Source organism: Pollicipes pollicipes, unplaced genomic scaffold, assembly GCF_011947565.3.
Source record: "Pollicipes pollicipes isolate AB1234 unplaced genomic scaffold, Ppol_2.1 Scaffold_3087;HRSCAF=3621_pilon_pilon_pilon, whole genome shotgun sequence".
Lineage (NCBI taxonomy): Eukaryota > Metazoa > Arthropoda > Thecostraca > Pollicipedomorpha > Pollicipedidae > Pollicipes > Pollicipes pollicipes.
The window spans coordinates 18,883,653-18,910,115 of record NW_023596225.1 but is presented as its reverse complement, the minus strand read 5'-3'; the positions used below and the strand labels follow the sequence as shown (position 1 = coordinate 18,910,115).

Sequence of the window (26,463 nt, the reverse complement as noted above, 5' to 3'; positions counted from 1 at the left end):
CACCGCCCCCGCGGCCACCCTCACTGGCCCTCGGTGCCGATCCAGTCCAGCTCGTCATCCAGCGGGTCCACTGGCTCGTCCTCCCGCTCGGCGGCCGGCGGCGGCTTCTTATCGCGCCGCACAGGCTCCGGCGACGGTGGCGGCGTGTAGGCCACGTCCGGAGGGTACACCGTGCCGCTGAGGCGGCTCAGCGCCGAGCTCAGCGGCCACCGCCGGAACCAGGTGCGGCATGAGGCGTTCCGGCACCACGCCCTGCGGTGGCGCCAGCCATGCTTACCGATGTCGAGCCGTTCGGGACGGCCTGAGTTGATGTGGCAAGCCAAGCTGGAGTCGATCAGCTTCACCTCACCGCCGCCAGGGCGCGGGAACAGGATGTCGGCCGGCTGCGGCAGAAGAAGGGTGTCGCGGTGTGGTGCGGTGCTGGCACCTCAGGGGGCGCGGTACGTGGGGCGGTACCGACACCGCGGCGGCAGATGTATTTCGCGGCCCTCCGTACTTTGCTGGGACAGTCATGAACAAGCAGGTCAGCCAATATACACACAGGCGTCACACGTGCACCGGAAGCGGAACCCAATCCCAGCAGGGTGCATTTGACAAGAATGCTCCCTCCATAGCCATAAGTGAGCTCAGATGGCGTCATTGATGGCAAGGAAAGAACATACTTAGAAAGGCTTATTGCTTTTTTGATTATTTTGTTGGATTTTTGGGAGATTTGGGTCACACATTAAGGAAGCCGAGACACACGTTGAGCAGGTGCGAGGCCACTCAAGGTAATACAAACTTCTCCGAAGTCAGAAGCACCTGCTAAAATAGAAGGGAGCCACCCAGTCCTAAGCCCGCTAAACGCAAACGAAAAGTGTCGCTAGAGGGTTCTCGTAAAAATACATGACAGTTGACATACCACATCATGGCATGACATTCCGAGCTATGGATCGAAAAGGTTAACTGGATAAAATTATGGAATGTAGGACCCCCATTTATCTGCGGGACTATGACTGCTGTGATGATGGGAAAAGCGACACTGTATGACGCTTGGCTCATTCCATCATGCATCAGAAACAGGCTCTCGGTGGGTTTGATCTGTGACGTGTCAAATGACGTTATGCGGTCCAAGCCGTGTGTGCAGACGCTCAACCTCGCTCTCCCCAACCACTTAAAATGCCACAACAAAACAAACGATACTGAGTAGCGGTCGCCAAACGTCATCAGATAAACGGCTGGTGTTACACAAAATACGCTAAGCTGCGTTGCGACAGACAACAAATTATCCTCTTCAACATTTCGTAATTCAGCGCATTCGGGCTAGTCCGGCGTTGGGCGTCCTGGCATTTTTCCTTCATGTATGGCCGCGGCGTCATGCGCCATGAGATAGAGCAAATGATCGTAGGGCAGTTGTAAAGACTGTATGTTCAACAATAGAGTGCAAATGCACGTTATCGTTCATGTGAACACGAATAATGAAGAACACGACCTCGACAGAAGGGTGATTGTGTATGAGCTACCAACAGAAATATTCTCATTTTTCCAGTTGGTGAACAAATGTCGCATTTATGTCGCATTATTCTGCCATTAATAATCTCAGCATTACGTGCCCGGTGACACGGAAGTTATTCTGTGAGATCCTCAAGCGGGGACACCTGAGCCCTAACGGAGCCTGAGACCTAAGACCTGAAACCTTACGGCGACTCTACAAATGGAGCCGTCGCAATGACGTCCACGCCTCCACGCACCGTGAGTGAGAGGTGTGCGATGTGTTTGAGATGCATGTGCTGTAGGCCCCGGAGCGTCTGGCGTACGACGTTGGCCACGTCCGCCTTGTTGTAGCTGGGCTGACGACAGAGCACATGCAGCACATCAACGCCGCTGCACAGCTCCTGGACGAGGATCAGCTGGCGCGGCGACTCGTACACGTCGTACAGGCGTGCCAGCTGACGGTCGTGCAGCTGGTTCATGATCCACATCTCGCTGTTCATCTCCTGGCGCAAGTTGACCTTGCCGTTCATCGCTTTCGCCGCGAAGCTGCAGCCTGCGAGCAGGGGCGGTGACATACCGGGAATAGTGACATCACACAGGCACGGCACAGCTGGCGAGGGCGACGATGTTACTGGCATAATCCACACGCGCGGATGATGCGGAAGGTCCAGCGTAATCTCAGGAACTTAGGATGCATGTAAATGGTATTTTAACATTTATAAGCTTCGGTCTACGGCAAATCACTGCTAAGAATTCCACCAATGCAGACGCTCGCAGTCGGTTTCAGATGCAGCATGGTTACTGTCTGCTGGAGCGCTATAAATTCACTGGGTAGTACTTAGGCAGGCATCAGGCATGCGTATATAACCCGGCAGACATCCCGACTGAGTAAATCTTTTGGCGGTGTTCATCATAGCAGAAGCGGGAGATCGATTCTAAAAACAGCAAAAGTGGAACAAAAAAATGCAGAGCTAGTTACCTATTTCACGAGCCAAAAGAACAGTCCAAATTCGCTATCGTAATGCATTTGGGTGACGATGACGACACTTTGCATGCTCGTATCATGTACGTCTCCACGATTTCTTTTTGGACTTGTGATTAAAGTAGTAGGCGCTGTTCTCGTTATCCCTGAACGCGGTGCTGGGTAGTTCTGCACGTGCATGCGTGCTGTGGTAGCTGAGACTTCGGGAGTTCACTGCTGAGACCCTGTGTGTCGTGCTGAGTGATGCTCTGAACGTTCACTGCTGAGACCCTTTGTGCCATGGTGAGTGATGCTCTGAACGTTCACTGCTGAGACCCTGTGTGCCATGGTGAGTGATGCTCTGAGCGTTCACTGCTGGGACACTGTGTGCCATGGTGAGTGATGCTCTGAGCGTTCATTGCCGATACCCTGTGTGCCATGGTGAGTGATGCTCTGAGCGTTCACTGCTGAGACCTTGTATGCCATGGTGAGTGATGCTCTGAGCGCTCACTGCTGGAGCGCTGTATGACGTGGTAGGCGATGCCCTGGGTGCCCCTGTCCACCTCCTCGCGAATGTCGCAGAAATCCTCGAATGTCCTGTTGCGGGGCTTGACGGAGCGGGCCGGCGAGTACGAGATGTAGTTGTACATGGACTCGTCGTACTCCACGCGCAGCATCGCCTGGCCGGGTACAGGTGCAGGGATACAGCATGGTGCAGGTTTGGGGAGAGTGATACTGTAATTGGCCCTGTCAGTCACATGAGGCTGATGCAGCTGTTTTATTGATAAATGAGCCTGGAACAGCTTGTCTACATTAGCCAGTTACCTGTTGCAAAGTTCTTATTTTGCAAGGGTATTTTGAGACCAAAGAGCGGAACGAGAAGAAGAGCGCACAAAGTGGCCCTCAAATTACAGGAACCACGCGCCACGACCGTCGGGGACGGCGGCCGCCCCCACGGACCCGGCGGTCGTCCTCACCGAGGCCGTTTATGCCGATTATGAATAGTTATGCCAAAAAATAAAGCGTCCCAATGCCCTATAATTGCAACCGATAAGCGTCAACATCATGATAAGCTGGTTTTCTCTATGTTTGCAATGGTTCTGCTGTCTTTTCATTTTTCATATACGTCATTGTCACTAGCCTGACCTCGGCAGTTGTGGTGCCTTCTTTCGTTTTGTTTCAAAATTGATATCCGTGGAGTTGGTCCATTGCGCATTAAGAAAACAGGCGCGAAGTAGCCTGATTTGAAGGCAAACGTGTCCTACATTGCTCCTACACTTAAATACTTTAAAACAACAACGTTCATATCGTTTGAAAGGATGATACGGCAAGTCACTACTTATGTCAGGTCATGTCGGGTAATGAATTGCCGTATCATCCTTTCAAACAGTATCACCATTGCTGTGTTTCATGCATTTATGTACATTTGAGTGAGCTTCGCTTGCCTGTCCCGAACTTCAGGCGTCGCACGGCATATCATACGATGCAACGATATAGCTACCTTTACAACCCGGCCGTACTGATCCGGTATGTGGTGACATCACAGGCATGCAAAAAGCAAGCGGAGATTTACAGCCTAAAATAGTGTAGTCGAATCTGGTTCTTCCTATCGCAGATGTCGCCGTGCGCCATTACGGGATAGACCAAGCGACCGACAAAACCTGTTGACGGTCCCATGCTCCAAGCCCATGGCACCAATCGACACCAAATCTTCACTTTTCGATGCGGCTTGGTCGCAAACCTATCGTCTCTAGAACATGGTGACCTTGGGGCCGACCAAAGGTCACTTAAAACGCCCAAAACCACTGAAGAATACCACCAGGAAACTGCACCAGCCGTCGAGGAGCTGCGGACAACCACATGCTCGAAGCTTATTGCATGGACACAAAACTGAGACGATTAAATGCAAAACCTTCACCAATCTTTGCACCATAATCGATTCCCTATCCTTTTTAGAACACGGTGACCTTTGTTCGGGTCAAATATCACCAAAAACAACAAAAGCCGAAAAGGAGAGCTGCAAACAACCCCATGCTTCTAGCCAATGAGGCGGATCGGCAACAAACCTTTACCGACTGAGGCACCATAGTCGATATCCTTTCCTGTCCAGAACAATGTTCTTTCCAGACAATGGCGATCTTGAGCCAAGTCAAAGGTCACTAGTAACAACCGATAACTGGAAAAAAATAAAAATGCAGACAAGCCACCCTCCGAGCCTGTTGAGCTGACCGGTACAAAACTCTTACCGATGGATGCGTGATAACCTATATTTTATCCTGTTTAGAACATGGTAACCTTAGGTCAGGTCAAAGGTCACGAACAATCCCATGCTCCGAGCTTAGGGGCCTGATTGGCTCAAAATCGTATCCACTCGGTGCGCTATACTGACGATTATAACCTATACTTCGCGGATCATGGTGAATGTGGGTCAGGGCAAAGGTCAACAAAAATATAAAAGGTCGGACAAATAGGGCTACAGACAACCACATGCTCCAAGGCTATGAAACTAATCGGCACAAAACCTTCACCAGTCGATGTGTCATAGTCAACATTTTCTTCGCCGCCAGAACATAATGACCCTGGGTCGGGTTAAAAGGCACCTGACACGCCCAAACCAACAAATCTATCTGTTTTTCCGGTTGTTTGCTCTGTGGTGACCTTTGATTCAGCCACCTTTTCTAGAAATGAAGACGATGTCGAATATAACGCATCGATTGCCAAATATTTTGTGACAATCAGCCCAGATGCTTGTCGATTTAATTTCTCTGAAACCCTATTTTTCCGTTTTTGGGGCGTTTTTCGTGACCTTTGACCTGATCCAAAGTTGGCATGTTCTGAGAAGGATACGGTACCGACTGTGGCATATCGATTGGTAATGTTTTTCCGATCAGTTTCATAGGCACAGAGCAAACTGCAAACTAACTAAAGGTGGATTTAGCCGTTTTTTGATGACCTCTGACCTGCTCCAAGGTCATTACGTTCTAGAAAACATATGCTATGAGGCACGGTTCACCGATTGGGAAAGATTTTGTGCCGGACAGTCGTACAGGTTGTAAGCGGGGAGTCGCCTGCAACCCATTTCGGTAGTGTTGGACGTTTTTGGTGGCCATTGATGTCTGATTCAAGGCCCCATGTTCCATGCTCTTAAAAGGATATGATATCGATTATGGTGCATTGAATAGTAAAAGTTTTTGCCAATCAGTTTCATTTGGGGGTATTTTTGGCAACTTTTCACGCGACCAAAAATCATCATGTTCTGAAAAATATAGGAATCGATCGAGCAGCATCGAATGGTGAAGGTTTGGTGTCGATCTGTGTCATAGGCTCGGAGAACGGAGTTGTCAAATGGTTTTGTCCGCAGTTTAACCCCTGCCGTCACAGCACAGAGCAACGGTCCCCGATAATGACCAAATTCCACTAAAATATTTCAGTCTACAAATCTGTGTTTGTCATTTACTCCATTTTGATGAGTTCTTTTTTAAAAAACGATGCCTATCCAAAATTTCTAGGTAAGATTTAAATATGTTGTGTGTTCATCAATCTTGTTGTGCCTTATTGCAGTTAAGCAACCTAGGAATTAGTCTATTTCTATTTCTGGGCTGCCCATTTTTCATTTGGTAGCCCGAGCTAGAAAATTTCTCGACTTCCATTTTCAGCGTGTTCCCTTCTTGTCGGCGCCGGGTCTCTGAAGTAGGTGGGTGGACTGGGGTCGCTTGGTGCAGCATTTGTGCTTTACATGAACGGAAGTGGTGTTAGTATTGAGACGTAGCGTTGTGCCGAAAGTATGTTTTTGTGATGTTATATGTGCGGTATAGCGACTGCGGCAGCTTCCAAGGCGACACAATCTTGCGGTTACGCTAATGGCGCATGCGAAGAGTGATGGGATGTCAGTACTATTTTAACTCATCTGTATGCAGCTTGAGGCAACTGTTGTATTATTTAAACCATAGGTTTTAACTCTTAAGGCTCAGCTCTGGGGTGAAGTAAAATTCCAGGAATTAAACTGTGGGTGCACCTCTGGTACCATGCTTAGATCATTGAAATTTTGAGCTGAGCATGTCTTGGATAGCGGAGAATTACAGCAAGAATATCGGTGCACGTATGCTGTAAGTGTGTGTACCATAGTTTTGGGCATTCACGCCACCAGTTATAATGTATTGGGTCGGGGTGTACTTTCCTACCTCATGTTACAAAAGAGCATTGTACATCAATCGTTGTTTTTAGGGCAGAACATATAATTAATCATAAAACAAGTCATCTACACTCTTACGTTGGAACTGGTGTAGGTGTACTTTCCTACCTAATGTTAGAAAACATTGCACACCATTTGTTGTGTTTAAGGTGGAATATATTGTAAATAATCTCAAAACAGGTAGAATTGTGCTCCTACCTTCAAATTTTAATTAGCCATGTTCTCATTTTGTTTTACATTCCCCACCCAATCCCCCTGCAACCCATTATCCCATTGGGGTCAAGGATCAAATTTCTTGGATTCTTGTTACCTTGGCCAGTACATTTTTATAGTTCTTGATGCCGCTTGATGCACAGTAATGTCGTGAGCAGTAATGTTGTGACCAAGCACGCACAGTAATGGCGCCAGTGTCGCGGCTGCTGTGTGTTTGTTCTGTGTGTTTGCGGTGGTCGGATGTTGGGTATCATAATTAGTGCATTGTTAATATTTATACTTGAATAAGTAACTTAAAATCTAAAAAAATAACTTAAAACAGGTAGATTCATGCTCCTACCTCCAAATTATAATATTAACGATAGCGAGGCCCCAAGTGCCGCACGCACCCCATCACCTTGACTCCCCAGCGCTGTTTCTGTGTTGCGGTTGCATAATTACAATATCTCTGTCTGTCAAGAACCATAAAAATGTGCCGACCAAGGTAACAATAATAATGCAATGAAAAACGTTTCTTATGGCGTCTAGGTATGCTTATCAAATGGGCAGGCCAGAATAGTCCAGAACATAGCCTAAACTAAACTAGCCTAGTGTGGTCTAACCTAACCTAACCTAACCTAACCTAACCTAACCTAGCCTAACAACCTAACCTAACCTAACCCCCACCCTATCCCCTTCAACCCAGTGTCCCATTGGCATCGATGTTCCATGCCATATATATGTATCATATTAAGAAGTTTTGTTTAGCCGCCATATTCTCATTTTGCTTTTCATTCCCACGCAAAAACGTCACATTTCCCCACCATGTTGACCAATCTACAAACAGTATGGAAGACTGCTTGGATACGCAAGAAACACAATTTATTGAATTCTCATTAGCCGTCAGTGCACCTTTTAAGCTGAATAATCAGTCATCAACTCAGGTTTCATGCCGTGCAAGGATTCTTGCTAGTTTTGCTGACGCAGGAGCCAGGAAGCTAAATCGTGGCTGAGTGTAAATAGAAAAGTATTACAGATAAGAAAAAGTTGTGAGAAAAGGAATTGCAGTAAAATGCATCAGTAGCCACTAGTGATGTACTCGAGAATGTGTGATATTTTGACCTTGACAGAAGAACTATGTTTTCATATTGACTAGAATATTAGAAGTGCATTGTACTCATTACTGCAGGATTTGCTAGTGCTGAAATGTGTCCTAAGCAAATGCATAATCCAGTAGTAAGTCACACTCATTTGTGCTTTTTGGAACCATAGACCTGGTTTTTATTCTTTTGGTGCTCTGGTCATGACACAGTGAACTGAAGGTTTCAGGTATATGTGATTTAAATCCTGTTTAACAACTCTATTTATTGCAGGAGCTTTTTTGATTGACACCACATCCCTCCAAGCCACAAAATCATGTATGCCTGCTCCAGATTCGTTCTCCCGGCGACCCGGACCGTGGTAAGCACACGAGCACTCCTCTCCATGTAAAATATGTTTGATTCTGAGGTTCCATGATTTTTTGTTTGATCATTAAGAGCAGTTCCATGTTCTGCAAGAGATATGTTACAGCGAATGCAGCTGAAGCTTGGTTGTCCCTGACCATGGCCTGTCCTGCTATTTGTGAAGCTTTTTGCCTGGTGCCAGGAGTGTGGAATGATTGGTCATGATTGTGTCATTGGTGCTGCAGCATCCAAATATATACTTTGGGTGGCAGGAGTCTGGTGCACACATCAGTTGTGTTTTGCATTATGAAGTGTCTGCAGTAACATGTTTTTAGCTTATTGCATTGCACGTCAACAGTGATGGCCTGACCTGCGTGCGTCTCGGCCGTGGTCGTGTCCGCGATCGCCCTGACCGTGCCGTGTGGTGCCGGCAGCTGCTGCGGCCGCTGAGCTCGGTGGCGGTGGCTCCCGTCAGTCCGGCGGCGGCCGCGCCCGCCTCCAGCCAGGCGGTGGTGCCGTACCGGTCCCTGCAGACGTCGGCCGTCTCCCGCGACATCGACTCGGCCGCCAAGTTCATCGGTGCCGGCGCCGCCACGGTCGGCTCGGCCGGCTCTGGCGCCGGCATCGGCTCCGTCTTCGGCTCGCTCATCATCGGCTACGCGCGGAACCCCTCGCTGAAGCAGCAGCTCTTCTCGTACGCCATCCTGGGATTCGCCCTGTCCGAGGCCATGGGTCTGTTCTGCTTGATGATGGCGTTCCTGCTGCTGTTCGCGTTCTAAGCGGCGCAGCACGGATGGGAGGCCGGACGCTGGGGGTGCTCTGCTCGCTGACCGGGTGGGCCGGCGGCGGCCCCGCCAGGCCCCGGCGCCGTCCCCGAACCCGGCCCGGTTAGCGGCGCGAATCTGGGGTGGTCGTGTAGGGCCACGGGCTGCGTGTCGGATGCAAATGATTTGAGACGGTGTACTGAGGGATCACGTGAACCTGGCCCGGAAACTGCCGCGTCTCGTGCGAGTGGGTGGCGAACGGTTAGATATGAATATACACATCTACACGACCACTCCGATGTTTTCTGGCAAGGCGATGCGGCAGTGCCGATTTTGCGGCCCCTGACGCACGTACGCGAGACCCCATGCGAGAGAACTGGCAGACCCGTTCCTCGCGGACATCTTAGCCGCTCGGTGAATGGCGGCACACTGCCGCTGCCTCTACCCTCGCCCGCACCGTCGGTCGGAGTGTCCGAGGGATTCGTTCCTGAACGCTCGCCAAATGTTGACTTCAGCAGAGCTCCTTTCAATTGCCACCCCACACTTGGTGGGTGTAGCACTTCTTGAATGGCGCCACGACCCGGTGCCGTCATCACTCGGGGATTGGCGATTACGCTGCTTGTACACTTCCCTATTTGGCCAATCAGGACGATGGGTGGTCCGGTTGCTAGCACGTTAAGCCAGCCGCCATATCGATGCAGTCAGGAAACGGACTCGCTCTGACAAAGCCACTGCAGAGCATTGGCTGAGATCGCTGTGCAAAATCGCGGACAAAAAAGGTAGAACCGATTTTAAATGGGTTTACGAGATGAGGTAATACCAGCAGTAAGCGTTGCAAGCAATCAGCCATCAGTCAGAAATCCTGAAACATCAATTGATTGTACTTCAGTGGTCACTCATTCCAGTTGGAGTTATCTGCATGGGGAAATTGCAAGAAAATTACCCCGTCACCCACCTCCACGACCGCTGCCGCGGACGGTCTGCCGTGCTCACACCGAGTGATGGTGAGGCCGTCATCTACCTGTCTCCCTGGGGCTCTAGAACTCTGCGGGGGTCGACCGCAGTCGTACGCGACGTGTTTGGCGACATCCTTTCGGAAAGGCTGGAGCGTGGGCCCACCGCTGGGGGCGACTGCCGCGGCGCCGCCGCCCGCCCGGGTGATTCCGCCGCCCCACGCCAAGCATGAGCGGGGCTGTCGTTCTACCTGACGTTTGTGGGAAAAGTGCCGTAAGGCCCACCCGCTGTTGTGCCGGATTCCGGGGCGGTCGTCTAGAGGCGCGATATCTGACAATGCCGTGGGGTGGACGTCGGCACACCTGGTGCCGCAGTGATGCTACCGATGCCCACGGGTTGGCAACCGCGTATGTGGCGCCTCTGTTGGCTGGTTGGTTGTTTAGGTTAGAACCCTCTTGACCAAAAATGATCATTTCACGGCTATGGGATGAAGGAAAATGGTAACGGTGAGGCAGACTTGCATGCGCTTGGGGGACCAGCCGTGAGCTTTAACTCGCGCATGTGCGCTGGGTACCCGGTCGGGGTTTCCTTTCCCACGGGATTCTCGATCCACTTGTAGCTGACGCATACGGCCTGCCCCGGAGAAGCGGGATCTCGCGAGGATGCAGGATGGAGCAAAATAGAGGATCAGAGGGTCGGAAAGTTACACGTTCTTCCTAGATATCACAGAAATGACCTGTAATAGAACAGCTTTAGAAAAACGCTACAACCAAGTTTGTGAACACAAGTAAACATGTCATAAACCCACGGATACATATGCAAGAACAGCAGAAGCAAGGGCCAAAACAAAAGCACTTAACGATATGCCTCGGCGACCACTTCCAGCCCATGCTGTCACCTCTCAACGGACTGAATAATCACAAGTGAGTGAGCAGTAAATATCGGCATACAAACGTTCCATGACGCAATCAAACAGTAACTGCTTGAGTGGCACGTTTACTGAGTGCAGAAATTGTGTTGCCCAGATAAGTCTTTTCCACTTAACAAGCATCATTCACATCAAACCATTCCCTGGCCAGCAAGCTACAAAACACGACTTACCGCTGGCTTCGCGTACCTAACTTAACGATAGTCAGCCTTTCATCACGTTGATGTAAAGCAAATGAGCAATCGTGCCCGACTTCGGCAACTTTTCTCATTTCGCCAGATGTTCTCTGAAATACTGAGGTCGCAGTGGTGGGATCCCCCAGCCGCTGGAGAAAATGGACATGTTCCACGCACCTACCTACTTGCCCAACCCTCAACGATGCACAAAGGAGGGTAGTTCCCCGAATTAAAAACATGACTATCAAAATAAGATGGCCGAGATCCGGGGACATTTTGTGAGGGAACCAAGTTGCAGGGTTCACCGCGGGAAACGTGAATTCCTCCCATCGATGAAGTCACGACCTCGTTAATCAATCCTGACGATCTGCCGTCCGTCTAGCCAGCCCACCGTACGCCTCAAGATTCATCAGATACACACAGCAGAAATGCATAGTCTTTATTCACAATAAAATACAAAACCAGAAAGACTGAACAGAACCTACGTCCTGCAAACGAAAGCAATGGCACATCTCTAAAATTATCGCGTGGCACAGGACCGCTTCTGCGTCCTTCTATCTGTGGATCGGACAGGTTCGCAGCACTGACAGCTCGCAGGCGCGATGTGACCAATCTTCAATCAAGTGTGACCAATCAAGTCACGAAACGCTGGAAAACATGGGAGGGCTGCGCTTGCTGGAAACGGCCGCGTGAATTATTAACATTCATGAACTAATACAGGTGCGATGTTGCATAGCGTCAAAGAAAAAAGCATTAATGGGTGAACGAAGGCTGAACCCATAAAGCAAACTACGAACACACACCGTTTTCAGTGACGCCATACGAACATATGTGCCACGAACGCCAGCTTCATTCGCGCGAGCTGTTCATGAATGACTCGAGAAACGAGATCTGAAGTAAGAGCAACCTAGTTTTGGCACACATGCTTACACAGAATGATTAAAAAGTGCATGGTATCATACCTTCGTCTTATGAACGTAGGCACAAGGCAATCTCCCAGCACGACGGCCGCATGGGAGAAATCAAGGATGACATGTAACACGTGCGCCAACTCCCCGCCCATCGAGAGAAAACCCGGCAGGACCACGTTCCTCGATCACCGAAAAGGGATGAACGATCATGAACACGCACACGCACAAACACACACACACACACACTAACATATGCACACCGTTGCATTCGCACGGATACATGACGTATCATCAAGCAACGTGACAGCGTGCTGGTTTATAAGCGGATGATGTGAGCACGTTTTGCCTCAGGGACGCGTGATATTTTCGGATATTGGCTAATCAACGGGAACGCTCGTTAAAAACCGGCTAAAACGTTTTCAGTTAAAAATATTTTCAGCTCAACTCAAAGACGGTACGCCCACAACTGACGGATCACCTCGGTTTAAGATATCCAGCCCGCATGGGCCTTTCACCTCATTCTTCTGCTCGGCTTCAGTAAACCACCTCATCCAGGCAGTAACATGCCGCCCAATGGCACAGGCTTGGTTGGTCATGACAACTCATAGCAGCACGACCTAACGAAAATCAGCATTCCAAATGTCACAGAACGAAATCACGCATCAGGTACTAGAGCACAAATCAAACAGCCTTTGTCACGCCGTTGTAAAGCCTTGCTGGAAGAAAGGATCTGCAATACAACAATTGTACTAAAACAAGTTATCCAGTCGGTCTGGACACTTGTATAGCTCGTGTGATCGCAGGAGCACGCACTAAAACCAAGTGCATCCCTACCTTAACACAAGTGTCGGAATTTCCGCGCGCGTTGGCCAGTGAACAGCAGTGTCCATATCTCGAACAGCTCCGACGGGCGACAACACGTCAGTGCACCCACGAGACCCTTCACGGGTGTCCCACCGAGCCTGGGCGGCATCGTAGCGGGCGGAGACGGCGCCGCTGGGCGTCCATCCCCGACGCGTCCCGGCCCTGCACCGCCGCGTCACGGGCTGAACGGGGCCGTGGGGCCACGCGCCGTGCCCTCGCCCGCCGGCGTCGGCGCGTTAGCGGCGGCCGGCGCCGCTCACGGGTCGCCGGCCTCGGCGGCGGCGGCGGCCGGGGGCGCCGCCGAGGCCGGCCGCATCTGCGCGTGCCACAGCGACCCGGTTCCCTGCACTTCGTCCGAGCAGCTCTGGCGGTGCGTGGCGTACGCGCCGGCCGAGAACATCACCTCGCCGCAGCGCTGGCACTCGAACGGCCGGTGGCGCGTGTGGCTCTTCTCGTGGTAGGTGCACTTGTCGCGCCGCGAGAACGCCTTGCCGCAGAAGCCGCAGCTGAAGGGCCGCTCGCCCGTGTGCGAGCGCTCGTGGCGCACCTTCTTGTCGCTGCGGCTGAACTCCTTGCCGCAGTACTGGCAGCTGAACATGCGGCCGCAGTGCTGCGCCGTCACGTGGCGCGTCAGGAACGCCTCGCAGCCGAACGCCTTGTCGCAGCCGGCGCACACGTATGCGCGCTCGGCGATCTTCTGCGCCATGGCCGGCGAGCTGGCCGTTATGGAGCGGGGCACCTTGCTGGCGGCGGGCTTGACCGCACCGGCCGACGGCTTGGCGCGCTTGGCTGGCGCCGCGCCGGGGAAGCTGATGCGGTCGGCGCCCGGGTGGTCGGCGCGCACGTGGCGCCGGATCACCTCGGCGGAGTCGCCCAGCTTACTGCACAGCACGCACTGGAAGCGGTACGCGTCCTCCGAATCGACGGTGCGCACGAACTTGTCGGTGAAGTCGCCGGCGGAGGAGACGGCGGCGGCAGCGGCGGCGGCGGCGGCGGCTGAGTGGACGGCGGCTGCGGCGGCAGCGGCGGCGGCGGCCGGCTCCCGCAGGTCGGTCTGCAGGAAGGCGCCGATGTTGAACAGGCCGTCGTCGGGCTGGCCGGCGCCGGCGGCGGCGCTGACCAGCGGCGCCGGCGCCTCGGCCGGCGGCGCAGGCAGGCCAGGCGTCCAGGATGGACGACGGGTTGTCGTCGCCGACGGAGTGCCGTTCTGGAACAGCCCAGCGACGGAGGCTTGGACGCGGGCAGCCAGCCACGGCGCGGCACGCACAGTCGTACCCAATGAACATTATTTCTACGGGAGCGGAGCCGCGAAATAGTATGGAGTCGGCGTATAATCGCACCCAACCTGCCTACACTGACATTTCGCCGCGATCTGGATGCGTTTCATGACGATAGCGGCGACATATCGTAATATTTCATAATATTGCACAACTGGTTTCTGAGCAATAAGTCATCATGTTAAAAATAACTGACCTCCTATATACCAGGTGTCACTAGTTAACCGATGTTCTACAGCAATCACCGATTTGTAGTACAATAAACTCGTAATAGGGTTAAGCTTTATCATATATGACACTGACTACTTGATAGTCATTCAAAACAAATCATGACGTGTATAGTTTGGGGTTGATTTGTATTCTGGACACATCCAAAAATATGGAGTTAATTATACTCTGTGCATAATTTCTAACATGACATGATCTCTAACATAACTTTGCGCAGTCAACATGATTTTAAACATCAGCATTTCATGCTGTTTGAAACCCATATAACTTGCTAATCATCAATATAATCGTGGAAACAAGCTATGCTGTCTGAAATCCATATAACTTGATAATCATCAATATAATCGTGGAAACCACCTATCAATGAAGACGCTTTGACCACTGACACGAAATCTCGATGTCTTATGTGTGTGCTCTGGATGCACCCCAGACACAATAAAGATATAAGGTTTCACAGCCCAGATACATGTGGCCATAAACATTCATGCTCACTGATGTGTGTGAATGGCGATGACGGTTATGCAATACCTTATCACTTCCAGGCTGTAGCTTCCCGCACAAATGCGTTAATTAAAAAAAAAACATGTTGCGGATCAACCAAACCTAACAAAAATCAACAAAACTATACCCCAGGCAATAGATCAAGAAAACCCAGCTGTGTGTCAACATGGTTTTGTAACTGGTGACTTAAAGCCAACCATTCATGACGCCAGCTTCAGCTTGCTATATCCACGCAGTACCTTTGCCTTACCAGGTCTGAAAGTGGCAATGGGACAGAAGGGTTGATTCAAGGACATAATCCAGTAGTCGATCTGGCCACGTGGCCCCACCTTCCATGGACGGTTCCTGGTAAAGAAGGAGAAGGCGCGGGTGTGCGGCATCCTCAGGTGTTCGGTCTTGACCTTGAGGAGGGTAGGACCACAGGCGGGGTGTAACTGCGACAGAAAACACACGACCTTCATTTACGTACTGTCATGCCATATCACACATGCAATCGGATTCTTTCTCTCCCGTTCCCTCTCCGTTCCCAGATTGCCATTTCCATCAAGGTGCGTGGCCCACGAGCTGACGTCAGCGGTCATACCTCCTTCGGCGGCTTCTTGGCGTAGTACGGGGACGCGTGTGGTGGTGGGTCTGTGCTAGGTTCTGACTTGACCTCGGGCAGGTACGCGCTAGAGGCCGACGACACCTCGGTGGACGATGTCCGTGCCGCGCCGCCCGGCAGGCCTGACAAGCACACCAGTGGAGTGACGTGTCCCACGCTGATTGGCTATCGCGGACCATGGGGAACGGCGAGGCACAGCAGACGATCACAGTGGCCCCAAACAACGCAACTCTAGTGGCTCCTCACCCACTAGAGGAAGCATGTTCGATGATGGCGACGCTGCACTGCAGCAAGTTCACATCTCTTAAAACGCGCGACAAAATAATGATATTGGTATTAGCCGATATTCAACCGCCACACATATGGTTATATCAGCGTTCAGCAGTGGCACGATGACCATGAGCCATCCGGCCGGCAGGCGCAGCGGGCCAGCTCGGTCACCGACGGCGAGCGCTACCTTGCGGGCCGAGCGAGCCGCGGCCCGGCCGGGCGGCGGCCACCTCCGTCTGCGACTGCACCATCTTGTGGAAGAGCGCGCGGATCTGCGAGATGACGTGGCTCAGCTGGTACTCCAGCTGGTCCACTTGGGAGACCATCGTGGCGCAGACGCTGCAGAGTGAGTCGCTCACCAGCTGCGGCATGCTGGCCGTATACTGCCGACACAGCGGGGATGGCGTGGTGACGCCCCGCCCTGCCCTGCACACGAGCAGCCAACATTGCTATAACACTAGCACAACATGGTAATAACTCCCTGGATAAATACAGCTTACAGTTTACATGCGAGCTGCACACACTGACTAAGACGCGAGGATGGACCGGCTGAATGCAAAGTACTGAAGAAAACATATATATTGAAGACAGCTGTCATATACAATAGAGGCGGGGGAGGGTGATGGAACGGAAGTTTTCCATTTTTGGAATACTTCGTCAAATAACCTCGTTGTGGTCATCATAGAAACTGATAACTGCCAACATCAGCAATTCGATTCGGTTGGTTGGAGGCGAAGATTAGTGATCTACCAACATAGCTAACGCATGCCCATCCCAAGACTTCCAGCCGAATTAATCTGGCTAAAGGAAATGCTCCACATTTGAAGATATTAAGGTAAAAATCAGAAGTGAGGAAATAAGCTCGCTTATAACCCGACGGGGAGTACTCTACATTCGTAAGGAGGTTCGAACTGAAATAGCGATCTTGAAGATTATTGATGCAGTTCACAGCCCCGCCGTTCTCAAGACCACAGCCCTCCTAGTTTCTGAGCTACATGCCACGACAATGTGCAAATTTTTCCGGGAAGGCTTTCAAGATCACCCTGATATCCATGACGCCATTGTAGCGTCATTTAATTCTTGTCATTCCATTGGCCGCGCGGCGATCAAGGCCAATACCAATATAGTTGTCGAGTCGTTCATGTTTGGCGATCGTAAGCACGACTTCCACACATAACGGTCGCCAATCGACTCTCAATCAATCCCGTGCAAGGCACGATGACGTTATCAAACAATGGCGTAATAAGAAACATGTTAACTAAACGGAGAAATTGTTTTGTCTACAGCAGCCCTTTCTACATGGGGGAATGTTTCGCATTTGAAGATATTGCAGCAAGTATCAGACATGATCGAACAAACTCAAAACTAGTGGCATGCTTTAAGTTGAAAAGACTGCTCTCGACAACATATTTTAGCTGTTTATCAGCTAGGCTCCTCGATACGATATAGTTTGATTACGTTACCGTACCTCGCACAACCTTGATTGAGAACCAAGGGCGGCCGTTATATCTTGAATCCGTGCTCACGGACGCATGGTATGAACCGCTTGACCAATATATTTTCGTTAACCTCGATCGTCGCATGGCTTAAGAAATGGCAGGATCTAAACGACGTTATCATGACGTCATAAATACCAAAATGACCTTGAAATACTGTGCAGAACGGCCTCCACGTCTCGCGGGCGTGTACCTCAGAAACTAGATAGGTTTATGTTTCAAAAAGGGCAGGTCTGTTAACTACACCGAATGATCATCAAGATGGCTATTTCAGTTCAAACCCCTTAGAAATGTAGAACACTCTGTGAAACTATACTAATGGCTATCGGTGAACTCAGTTCATGACGTCTGATGCTTGCTTCGATATCTTCGAATGTGAAGCATTCCTTTTAAGTGTTATAGACTGCTCCAGAGAACAAGTTTTATTATTTAGCAAGTGTGTTGCTCAATACGTTATTATTTTATTATGTCATGCAACGTCTTTATCGTTACTAGCCTGGCCGTCACTCCACGCGTCAGAATTGCCCCTGCAGCGGACGGGCTGACCGACTTGTAATACCTCAACTTGCCAATAGGTGACAGTGTGTTACTGGAGCGTGTTTGCGTAGCCAATACCATCATGTGCTCGTGTTTTGACCGTTCCTCGCGGTGCTTCTGTATGTTTGTCCGCGATTTTGTACTGCACTTGAATTCATGTACATGGTTATGGTCATACTCTTAAGTTATTCGATTCCCGGTCTTATTCCCGTCACAACTCGTACCACCATCCAACTTCCCGTGCTAAACGTTAAACGAAACGTGTCTCATGTTCCACTTTTGCACTCAACGCCTTACGCTGGCTCAGGGTCAGTTAAAGTCTGTTCATGCGAGAAATTGTGCTGACACGCCAGCCATGGATGGCTCGATAATCGTGTTTGTGGTTGGCGTTAAGCACTAAATGGCAAATGAGATGGCAGTGTTCGCGTGGCGTTTCAACGGTATCATGCATGCCTGAGAAACCTTCAAAAAGTCTGCACACAAGATGGTGTGCATCCGTTTATGAGCATCAAGATCAGAATCTGGAGGTTTTAAGTCGTAAAGAGGGCAGGCCCGTGAAGTGTGCTGAATGATCTCCAAAATGGTTATCTCGGTTCAAAATCCCTCATGAATATGAAACACTCCCTCGCACCCAATCATTGCACACAAATACAGTAAAGTGAACGCAAGCCACGTACATTTGTCAGTTCCAACAGCTTAGCGTAGAAGCTCTTCTCTCCATGGTAAGTGCGGGCCTGGTAGATGTTGAACCCCGTCGAGTACAGCTGATTGCAGCACAGCATACAGCACTGGCCGCGACCCAGCGACGTTATCGAAAGGCCTGCCATGTCCACCCCTGAAATAAGAAAAAAAAACATGTCATCAACTTAGATGGGGTGTCAACCAAGGTAAATTGTCGCAGATTGAAAGGCTGTACTGCACCAGAAACAGTTCCACAAGTGGGTGCTGTAGCACATCTTAAAACCAACAACTTTTTACTGAAATACTTTTCAATCAGAGGTGGGATGAGGCACAGAGGATAGTGTGTCCTTTTGTGGATTCCCCACTTAAAAGACTATGCATAACCTATCAATGTCCAGGGGTATGCACATTTTACTAAGATGGTCATGACAAAGATGTCAAAAAAGGCCATGTGGCAATGTCCTGCTCTATTGGGCTAGATGTGCAAAGCATTTGAGCACCCTTGGGTGTGTGACAACTTATTGTACCCATGCTGAATCTAAGCACCAAGACTGTAGACACAAGGAGTTACAAAGAGGCCTTTTAGTCCAGAAACATCAGTTTGGATCACATTTGCATCACCCCTAACAACAACCTGTTCTCATGGCTGACATTGCGAATGAGTTACAAAATCCACCGACCCCCGTACTCCAGCTAAAAACTCTAAAAACTAAGGAAAAAGTTTCTTCTTAAGAGTCACCTTACTAAACAAGTGTTTAAAACATCCTTGATTATCAGTATTAAGTTTATCACCCTACTACCTGAGGTACATAACATGTGTGATGTACATGATGTACATGAGGTACTCCAGCACCAATGTAACAGAGGTACAGGTACATTCATGCTGCAACAGCCCAAAACACCTGGTTTCAAACTGCTGCTTGCCTGGGTCATAACAATTAATGGTCTCTTTTGTACTTGCCTCAGACATACTTCTGTAGATTCTCTTTAAGCCAGTTTTTAGTCAAAACATTTTCCATGCTAGGAGCACCAACCACTATACTGCAATCTTACTCATGATTATCTCCCACATTATACAACCTTGAATTACCACCAATGCCCTAAATTGGGGATCATTTTCCCTCATGGTTATCTGAATGCCTCAAAACACAACTAACAAACCAAAAAGCAGGAAGCCAATTTTTTTCAATTCAGGTGACCATGGAAGCTGTTACATGCCTTTGCAGGGAATCTTTTTCACATATATAATATGGTAGCAATAGCCTTATATCTGTGTTGCTTGTTGATAGTCTTCTGTTATTGTTTGAATGAAGGCATTTTGCTGAAATATCAACACATCTATATCTCCAGTCTCCCAGTTTTTATCTGAAAATAAGGCTATTACCATTGTTATTTACGTGATTTATTCAACAACCACTTATCTTACTGACAGGATCATGTTATTCCCCTATGAAGCTTCTTTGAAATTGCCTTCCAGAAAGTCCTTGTCACACTGACATTTACTCATTCTCATATTTTACATTGCTACTCCACATCAAGCCAGTATAACACAACAAAAACTGCAGTATAACAAAAGCGACACATCAACCTGGAAGTGTCTGACATATTTTTATGTTTGTTGGCACATTAGTTCATTGTGCTATAAGAAACCCAGTACATCAGGATTATGACTGGGCCAAATGCAAAACCAACACAGAATGAGCAAACAAATAGGCCTTCAGACATTCTTCTAGAATACACCTTGCATTTGACCTGGTCACCACGACCAAGCCCAGTTTTTTAAGAGAATGGAAATACTGACATCTTTCAACTTTCCATTCCAGGTTTAAGAGAACCATGGATCAGGCATTTGTGCTACAAAGTGCGTGAGTTAAAGGGATTATTGTGTGCTTTTTCCTTACTAGTTTGATTTTACTGGCCTTGCACACCTATATGACACCAAATACATGAATTTCAGCTAGTTCTACCACTACTTTTTACTCTGCTTCATTAAATATGTAAGGGTACTATACATTCAAAATATTAAACTCAGAGAGCTTCAGGTAACTTGCAAAAGCATGTAATGACATCAAATGTTTGGGCAATTGACATGCACCCTGAAGAGAAAGGGCAATATCAGTCACCCAACACATGTAGCTCATATCGGACAGAATCAGTGATTGACAGATGCACAGCAGGTACATGGAATACTGCACCAAATCTGATCATGTGGCTTGATTTTTAGTGGTAGCATGCAATGCCAAAACATTCACACCATATTTTGCCCAAACATTTTGAAAGGATGGATTTCAGGGGTTAGAGTCCACACTAAGAATGAATTTTAGGGATCAAGTTCATACTATGTAGTGCTTGTTACATGAACCCTGATCCCTTTCATCTGATGATGAAACTCCACATTAATGACAAAATTTGGAGGTCAATGTTAAATGTGGTCATCCTTGGCATGGTCCGTCCTATCCTGCCCTTGGCGTTCAGTCACATAACTTTTGGGTCTGCCACTGGCCACAGGCCATGCAAGCCAAATGTAAAAAGAGGGCATGTAGTAACTCAACCCACCGTACCACAGACAGGTGAGCCAGGAGGCAAGTAGTCAAACCGGCTGAAGCATTGGGATTTGGGATGGAAAATTACTACAGTTCCATTCCCCTCACTTCTTAAAAAATGAGATTAGTTTGGAGGAGATCAGATGAGAACTGAAATCAATCTGCTACCATTTTGAAACATATCAACAAACTCTGCATAGTTAAGCCATGGTTTATGGCACTAAACTCAAATAACCTAGATGTTATGATTTTATATTTAATCATATAACACAACTAAACTAATGGCCTAGAATATACACTGTCCACAACAACCTTGACACCAGTGTGTTATCTCTGTTCTGCAAAAACACATGGAGCCGAGAAGCATATGAATATATTGGCCCACTGATATATACCACAACTTCCTCCAAACTACTCTGGAAAATACCTTCACTTTGGAGGAAGTTGGATGACATGAGCACAAGCTTTGAGGAGGTTGGAGGAGGTTGCAGGAGCCACAGGAACAATCAGGTTAGTTTGGAGGAGCTTCAAGGAACATAGAGGAGTGGCCGGAACAGGCATCACTGAATGACACACTTAAATAATTCAAACATTACTTGTTGAACTCAAATTCTAACATCAAATAGTAAATCTACTTAACAATTTGCAGCACACTGTACTCAGCAAAGACTGATCCCAAACAAATGAATGTAAAACATTATACAGCATAGCTACCCAAGGGAGACAATGTGGTGACAAGGCTAGTAACTGTTAATGCATGGCCAACAAGATAAATACCTGATGGCCTTCTTTTGAGTCCGAACAGCTACACAGAACATAACACAATTAATGTGATCAAATGCAGGATTCACATGTGCTTCCTCGAATGCATAACTCCGAGCGCGATCCAATATTCCACTGGATTCAATCTTGCGCATCGAACGCCGCGGAGCGGAGGTGCAAGCGTGGACCTTATCGCCTAGCGTTATCCACCTTTCACTCACAATCCGATGTTCCTGCGACTCCGCCGGTTGAAAAAGCTCTTCCCACCGTCTATACGCCAGTAGTGTGCCCCGTCACCTAGAGTCATCACAGGAAAGAGGCGCCCCAGTGCCTACAACTCCCCCTCCCATTTCACGCCCCCTCCCTCTGTTTTCTCCCCCTGCGGCAAGGACACATGGCAAGGGGGGGATGGGCACGCTGGCAAAGGCGAGGCCAGTCGTCAATAATCGGGAGTGGGGAGAATGCTAACAATAGTACATAACTTTTTCGAAGGCCGCCTGCTGAGCGTGCAACAGCATCCGTGAATGCTGCAATAGTCATGGCCATTGCTAGTCAGAGTTACACCCTGGCCGCTCCAATCGAACTTTGACATGCGTGCATAGGCAGCATTTGAAATCCGGCCAACAAATGTACGTCGTAATTCAGTTGCGAGAATGGCAAGTGCTAAGGTGACTGCGACGTCATTTCGCAGAGACGCGGGGACGGCGTGGCGACGGCGTGTACAAGCCGTGCCCGATTGCTGGAATGCCATGCCGTTGAGACATCCGAGGACATTGTGGTGACGTCGCTGTAATGTCGTGGGGGACGTTGTCGTGACGTAATGTCGTGGGGAGGTAACGGATGTCGTGGACGTAACGTAACGGAGGTAACGGATGTCGTGGATGGGTAACGTTATGTCGTGGACCAGTAACGGACAGTCAGTTTCTTGGTGGAATGGACCTGTGGCCCATTTCCCCAGCAGGGACAAAGCCGGAGCCAACAATTTACATTGCTCGGGGCCCCACAACGTCCAACAGGAGCCCCGTGTTGTCAAGGGGCACCAAGTTGGCCAAAAGCAGTGCTCGAGGAGGTCCCAAGAACCTATAGCGCCCACCCGGTCCGACGATCAAGGGTCCGATTGGAGGGTCTAAGGGCGTAAAGGGCTGGTCGAAGGGCTTATTCAGAGGCCAGACCTGCAAAGACGGACCCTCAAATAAGGGTCAGAGGGCTCTTTGCGCCGATCGGGGACCTCCTGAGTCGATATGGGCCTATGTGTTGGCCAGGTACTACCGTACCACATAGTCTCTGCCCCGTGTCGGTATGGGCCTGAGGACGCACTTCCCAATCAGTTATAAAGTCGGAGCCACATAAAGAAACGCGGCCCGTGGGGTCGTGACCTGAAATATCAATCAGAGGTCATCTTGCACAGTTTTAGGGACCCCTGAGACAATACGGGTGTGTAAGTCGGTCAGAGACCATGAACACCGAACAGTTGACTCCATGTCCGTCTGAGCCCTTGAGTCATTTCCCAAGCAGAAACGAGGCCGGGATCCCTCAATTTGCCATGTTGGAGGTCCCTGACACGATAAGGGGCTCCTGTGCCGGTTAGGGGCCACAGTGCCAAACGGATCCTGCGGCGATAACTGACCCCCGGCCGGAGCGGTGTTTGAGGGGACCTCAAGAGAGGCCAAAGGGTCTCTCGAGACCAAAGATCAAGGGCCGATGAGATGGCTGAAGGGTCCGGAGTGCTGGCCGTAGGTCACATTAAGGACCCCGCCCATAGGGCCGTGATCTCAAATATCAGTAAGAGGATTTCTTGCACCGATAGGGACCCCTGAGACAGAGCGTTGCTCTATTTTAGCTAGAGATCACGAACAATGGATAGTCAGGTATGTGCTGGTCTGAGCTCTGGGGCTCATTTCCCAAGCAGTGACAAGACCAAACCCGCGGTTTACGTCGTTTCGGCTCCTGTGGCGTTCAGGGGCCCACAGTGCCTGACAGGACATTTTGTGTCAGCAAGAGGCTTCGAACTGGTCGGGGGAAGATTTGCTCAACAGGGACGGGGACGGGAGCCCGAATGGCAGAGGATCTCTCGCGTTGATCGGGCCCTCCGACAATTGAAGGAAACAAGACCTTATGATGAGTGCTCACATTGAGGTGATGGGAGAGCCCTGTGCCAGCAAGCACGCTCAGTACCGAGCGGCGGCCCTCCAACCATTTTTGAGCCGCGCCCGTTAAGCCCAACTGTAGTCCATGTGCCAATTATTTAACCACCTGCCATGGCCAGGGATGTTGTTGTGTTAATGACGGTCCATGCGTCGATCCGGAGTCAACTACGCGGGTCAGAAGGCCTCCCGCGTCAGGGAGCGATCCAACGCGATGTGATGTATCCCTCTGAGGGCCTCCGGATCGAACAGGGGATGCCACTTCTTTTTACAAAATGACGGCCGGAAAACACACCACGGTGGGACAGAATGGCCCTTCAGCTCGTGTGGAACACAATGTTCCCGTAGTGTTGTACTCAAGGGGGACCCCTCTGCCGAAATAGATAAGTGGGCCTCATTAGTGCTAAATGAACTGGGTTCAAAATAAGTTCAAAATCGCACAAGGCCATCCCATGTTCCCTGAACACGTTGATTGGTTTGCAGGCATCGACAATTCGAAACAAATAGCGAATCAAAATGCTCATGCTTGACGCGCCCGGGGGCCAATCGGGTAGTGGTTCATGCGCGCGTGCGTTGACCTGCGCGCCGGGGGCCAATTGTGTAGTGGGTCACAATGCGCCGTGCGTTGACGCATGCGCGCCCGGGGGCCAATTGTGTAGTGGTTCATGCGCGCCAGCGCGTTGACCACTGCGCGCCGGGGGCCAATTGTGTAGTGGTTCATGCGCGCCAGCGCGTTGACCACTGCGCGCCGGGGGCCAATTGTGTAGTGGTTCATGCGCCAGTGCGTTGACCACTGCGCGCCTGGGAAACCACAGGTTTCCCAGGGGTTCGGTTCCCCGCGGTGCCCGCCCTTCCCGCCAGGGTGAGAGGCTGGCGGCGCCGTATAGCACCAAATGCTGAATGCATCATAAAGCCCTACTCACACGGCCGTAATCTCAGGGAGCAAGGATAGCGATGACTAGGGTCGCAGTTTTCGCAAAACCGAACGGCGTTGACCGCTGCAAGTAACGTCAGGGGCGGGCGCCAAGCGCGCAACAATGACCATAGTAAAATAATGGTTCTGAACACCTTTTAAAATGAATTCGTACAGTCCGAAGCCTTCACTGGGCGACTCTTTTTTACAATTTTGAAAATGTCCTCTGTACAGATTAACAGTTATAGCAGCATAACAAAGATAAATTTTGACTTTACTCTTCTGATTGCACTACCAGATTCCAGTGCCACTTCACGGTGCTGCAAAGACCAATACGTTATTGTCATCAATCTAAAAATCGCACAGGTGAAATAAACGCCGGTAATGTCTCTAAATGTACAATTTTGAGTCCACCAAAGGTACTTCTGTTAGATGCATCTCTATTTTCGTCGAGCTGTTAGCCACGTCCGAATGGAAGTCGCCGGGCCCAGGCTGTGCAGTCTAAGCAGACTACAAAGCCTGAGGCCGAGTTTTTTCTTCTCTAAGATATTCCAGCGCGCAGGTTGAAAACTACGTTACATAAGTTGTACCATTAATCCGTTCTGAATGAATGTTGAAGATATCCAGACCAACGAAATCCGGCCACGTTAACACAAAATATTGAACCATTTGATCCTCAAGCTATATTCGCGGAGTCTTTGCTATTTCTGTACAACCCATATAAAAATTCTGACAAAGTTTTTGAGCTCCATCGTTTTGAAAATACTTCACTCGACCACTGTAAAATGAAGAACACCGGGGATTTATGTCATGCAGTAATTTTAACACGTGACTCCATCAGTTTATTGTACTATAAACCTACTGCAGAATTAATCTCACGGTACACCTGCCTACATTCCAGTCATAGGAGGTAAAAATTGTGATGTTAATGTATTTATATATATATATATATATATATATATATATATATATATATATATATATATATATACGTGACCTATACGTGTGTATATGTATGTATATGGAATGTCTATAATTTAATAAATAGATATGTAACTAAAGAAATTTACAGGTCACGTATATATATATATATATATATATATATATATATATATATATATATATATATATATATATATATATAAGAGAAGCATTACCTTAATAACAGACGTTCCATATCCGGCGATTTTTGGAGGTCCTTTTACTATCAGGTCCTCAGGTCCTTTTACTATCCTTTTACTTTGTCAACGGTGTGCTCGCCCCTGCCAAGGCTGAGGAGGTCCCATTTTACTATGCGCAGCCCCAAGAAAGCTAGGCGAGCTGCGTATGTACATCGCACATACGCGGGCCTTCTATCTAAGCTTAGGGCTCATTTTGACATTTTGGATCCCCTCCCCCAGCTTGAATATGATTCCCGCGCCCCTTAACCCAATCCTCCTTGGCTACATCGCCGTTGGTTGCATGCGTAACGTAATCAGCGCAGCGCTAGGAAGCGCCTCACAGGACAGGGCTGCGGCTGCGGCTAGGCCTGTACCTGGTACTGGGGCCCGGCCTGGACCTGGTATTCGGTTGGTGTTCGCCCTCGGTTGCATGCGTTATTTGATCAGTACGGCGCTAAGTAGTGCATCACGGGGCTGGACTGGAGCT

At 49.5% G+C, this 26,463-nt stretch overlaps 2 protein-coding genes across 6 annotated transcripts; one reads left to right on the top strand and one right to left on the bottom strand.

The window, feature by feature from the left end:
- The first annotated feature begins 6,066 nt into the window (after positions 1–6,066).
- On the top strand, positions 6,067–9,321 carry LOC119090470 (ATP synthase F(0) complex subunit C2, mitochondrial). 2 transcript variants are annotated; one of them, XM_037213284.1, is made up of 3 exons: positions 6,067–6,124; positions 8,192–8,279; positions 8,698–9,321. In XM_037213284.1, the coding sequence occupies exons 2-3, from the start codon at positions 8,235–8,237 to the stop codon at positions 9,040–9,042; spliced, it is 390 nt and encodes a 129-aa protein (XP_037069179.1). In that variant the 5' UTR covers positions 6,067–6,124; positions 8,192–8,234; the 3' UTR covers positions 9,043–9,321. The 2 variants fall into 2 exon arrangements, with proteins under 2 accessions (XP_037069179.1, XP_037069180.1); XM_037213285.1 differs by having other exon boundaries at positions 6,112–6,128.
- Positions 9,322–13,073: 3,752 nt separating this feature from the next.
- Positions 13,074–22,101, bottom strand: LOC119090462 (myc-associated zinc finger protein). Of its 4 annotated transcripts, none has more exons than XM_037213272.1 (6): positions 21,970–22,101; positions 18,451–18,608; positions 15,928–16,123; positions 15,450–15,592; positions 15,196–15,300; positions 13,074–14,067 (listed from the first exon to the last, which is right to left on the bottom strand). In XM_037213272.1, exons 2-6 carry the CDS (start codon positions 18,598–18,600, stop codon positions 13,117–13,119), a joined length of 1,545 nt encoding a protein of 514 aa, XP_037069167.1. In that variant the 5' UTR covers positions 18,601–18,608; positions 21,970–22,101; the 3' UTR covers positions 13,074–13,116. The 4 variants fall into 4 exon arrangements, with proteins under 4 accessions (XP_037069167.1, XP_037069168.1, XP_037069166.1 ...); XM_037213273.1 differs by lacking the exon at positions 21,970–22,101 and adding an exon at positions 21,775–21,825; XM_037213271.1 differs by having other exon boundaries at positions 13,078–14,067; positions 21,981–22,101.
- Between the last annotated feature and the right edge of the window lie 4,362 nt (positions 22,102–26,463).

What these genes read in the sequence shown, in the direction of transcription:
- LOC119090470 (XM_037213284.1), top strand. Translation starts at nt 8,235, where the DNA reads ATGTATGCCTGCTCCAGATTCGTTCTCCCGGCGACCCGGACCGTG. An exon ending in TCCCGGCGACCCGGACCGTG is followed by an intron (nt 8,280 to 8,697) that starts GTAAGCACACGA and finishes TGGTGCCGGCAG; the next exon opens with CTGCTGCGGCCGCTGAGCTC.
- LOC119090462 (XM_037213272.1), bottom strand. Translation starts at nt 18,600, where the DNA reads ATGGCAGGCCTTTCGATAACGTCGCTGGGTCGCGGCCAGTGCTGTATG. An exon ending in AGCTGTTGGAACTGACAAAT is followed by an intron (nt 16,124 to 18,450) that starts GTACGTGGCTTG and finishes CTGTGTCGGCAG; the next exon opens with TATACGGCCAGCATGCCGCA. An exon ending in CGGCTCGCTCGGCCCGCAAG is followed by an intron (nt 15,593 to 15,927) that starts GTAGCGCTCGCC and finishes TGTGCTTGTCAG; the next exon opens with GCCTGCCGGGCGGCGCGGCA.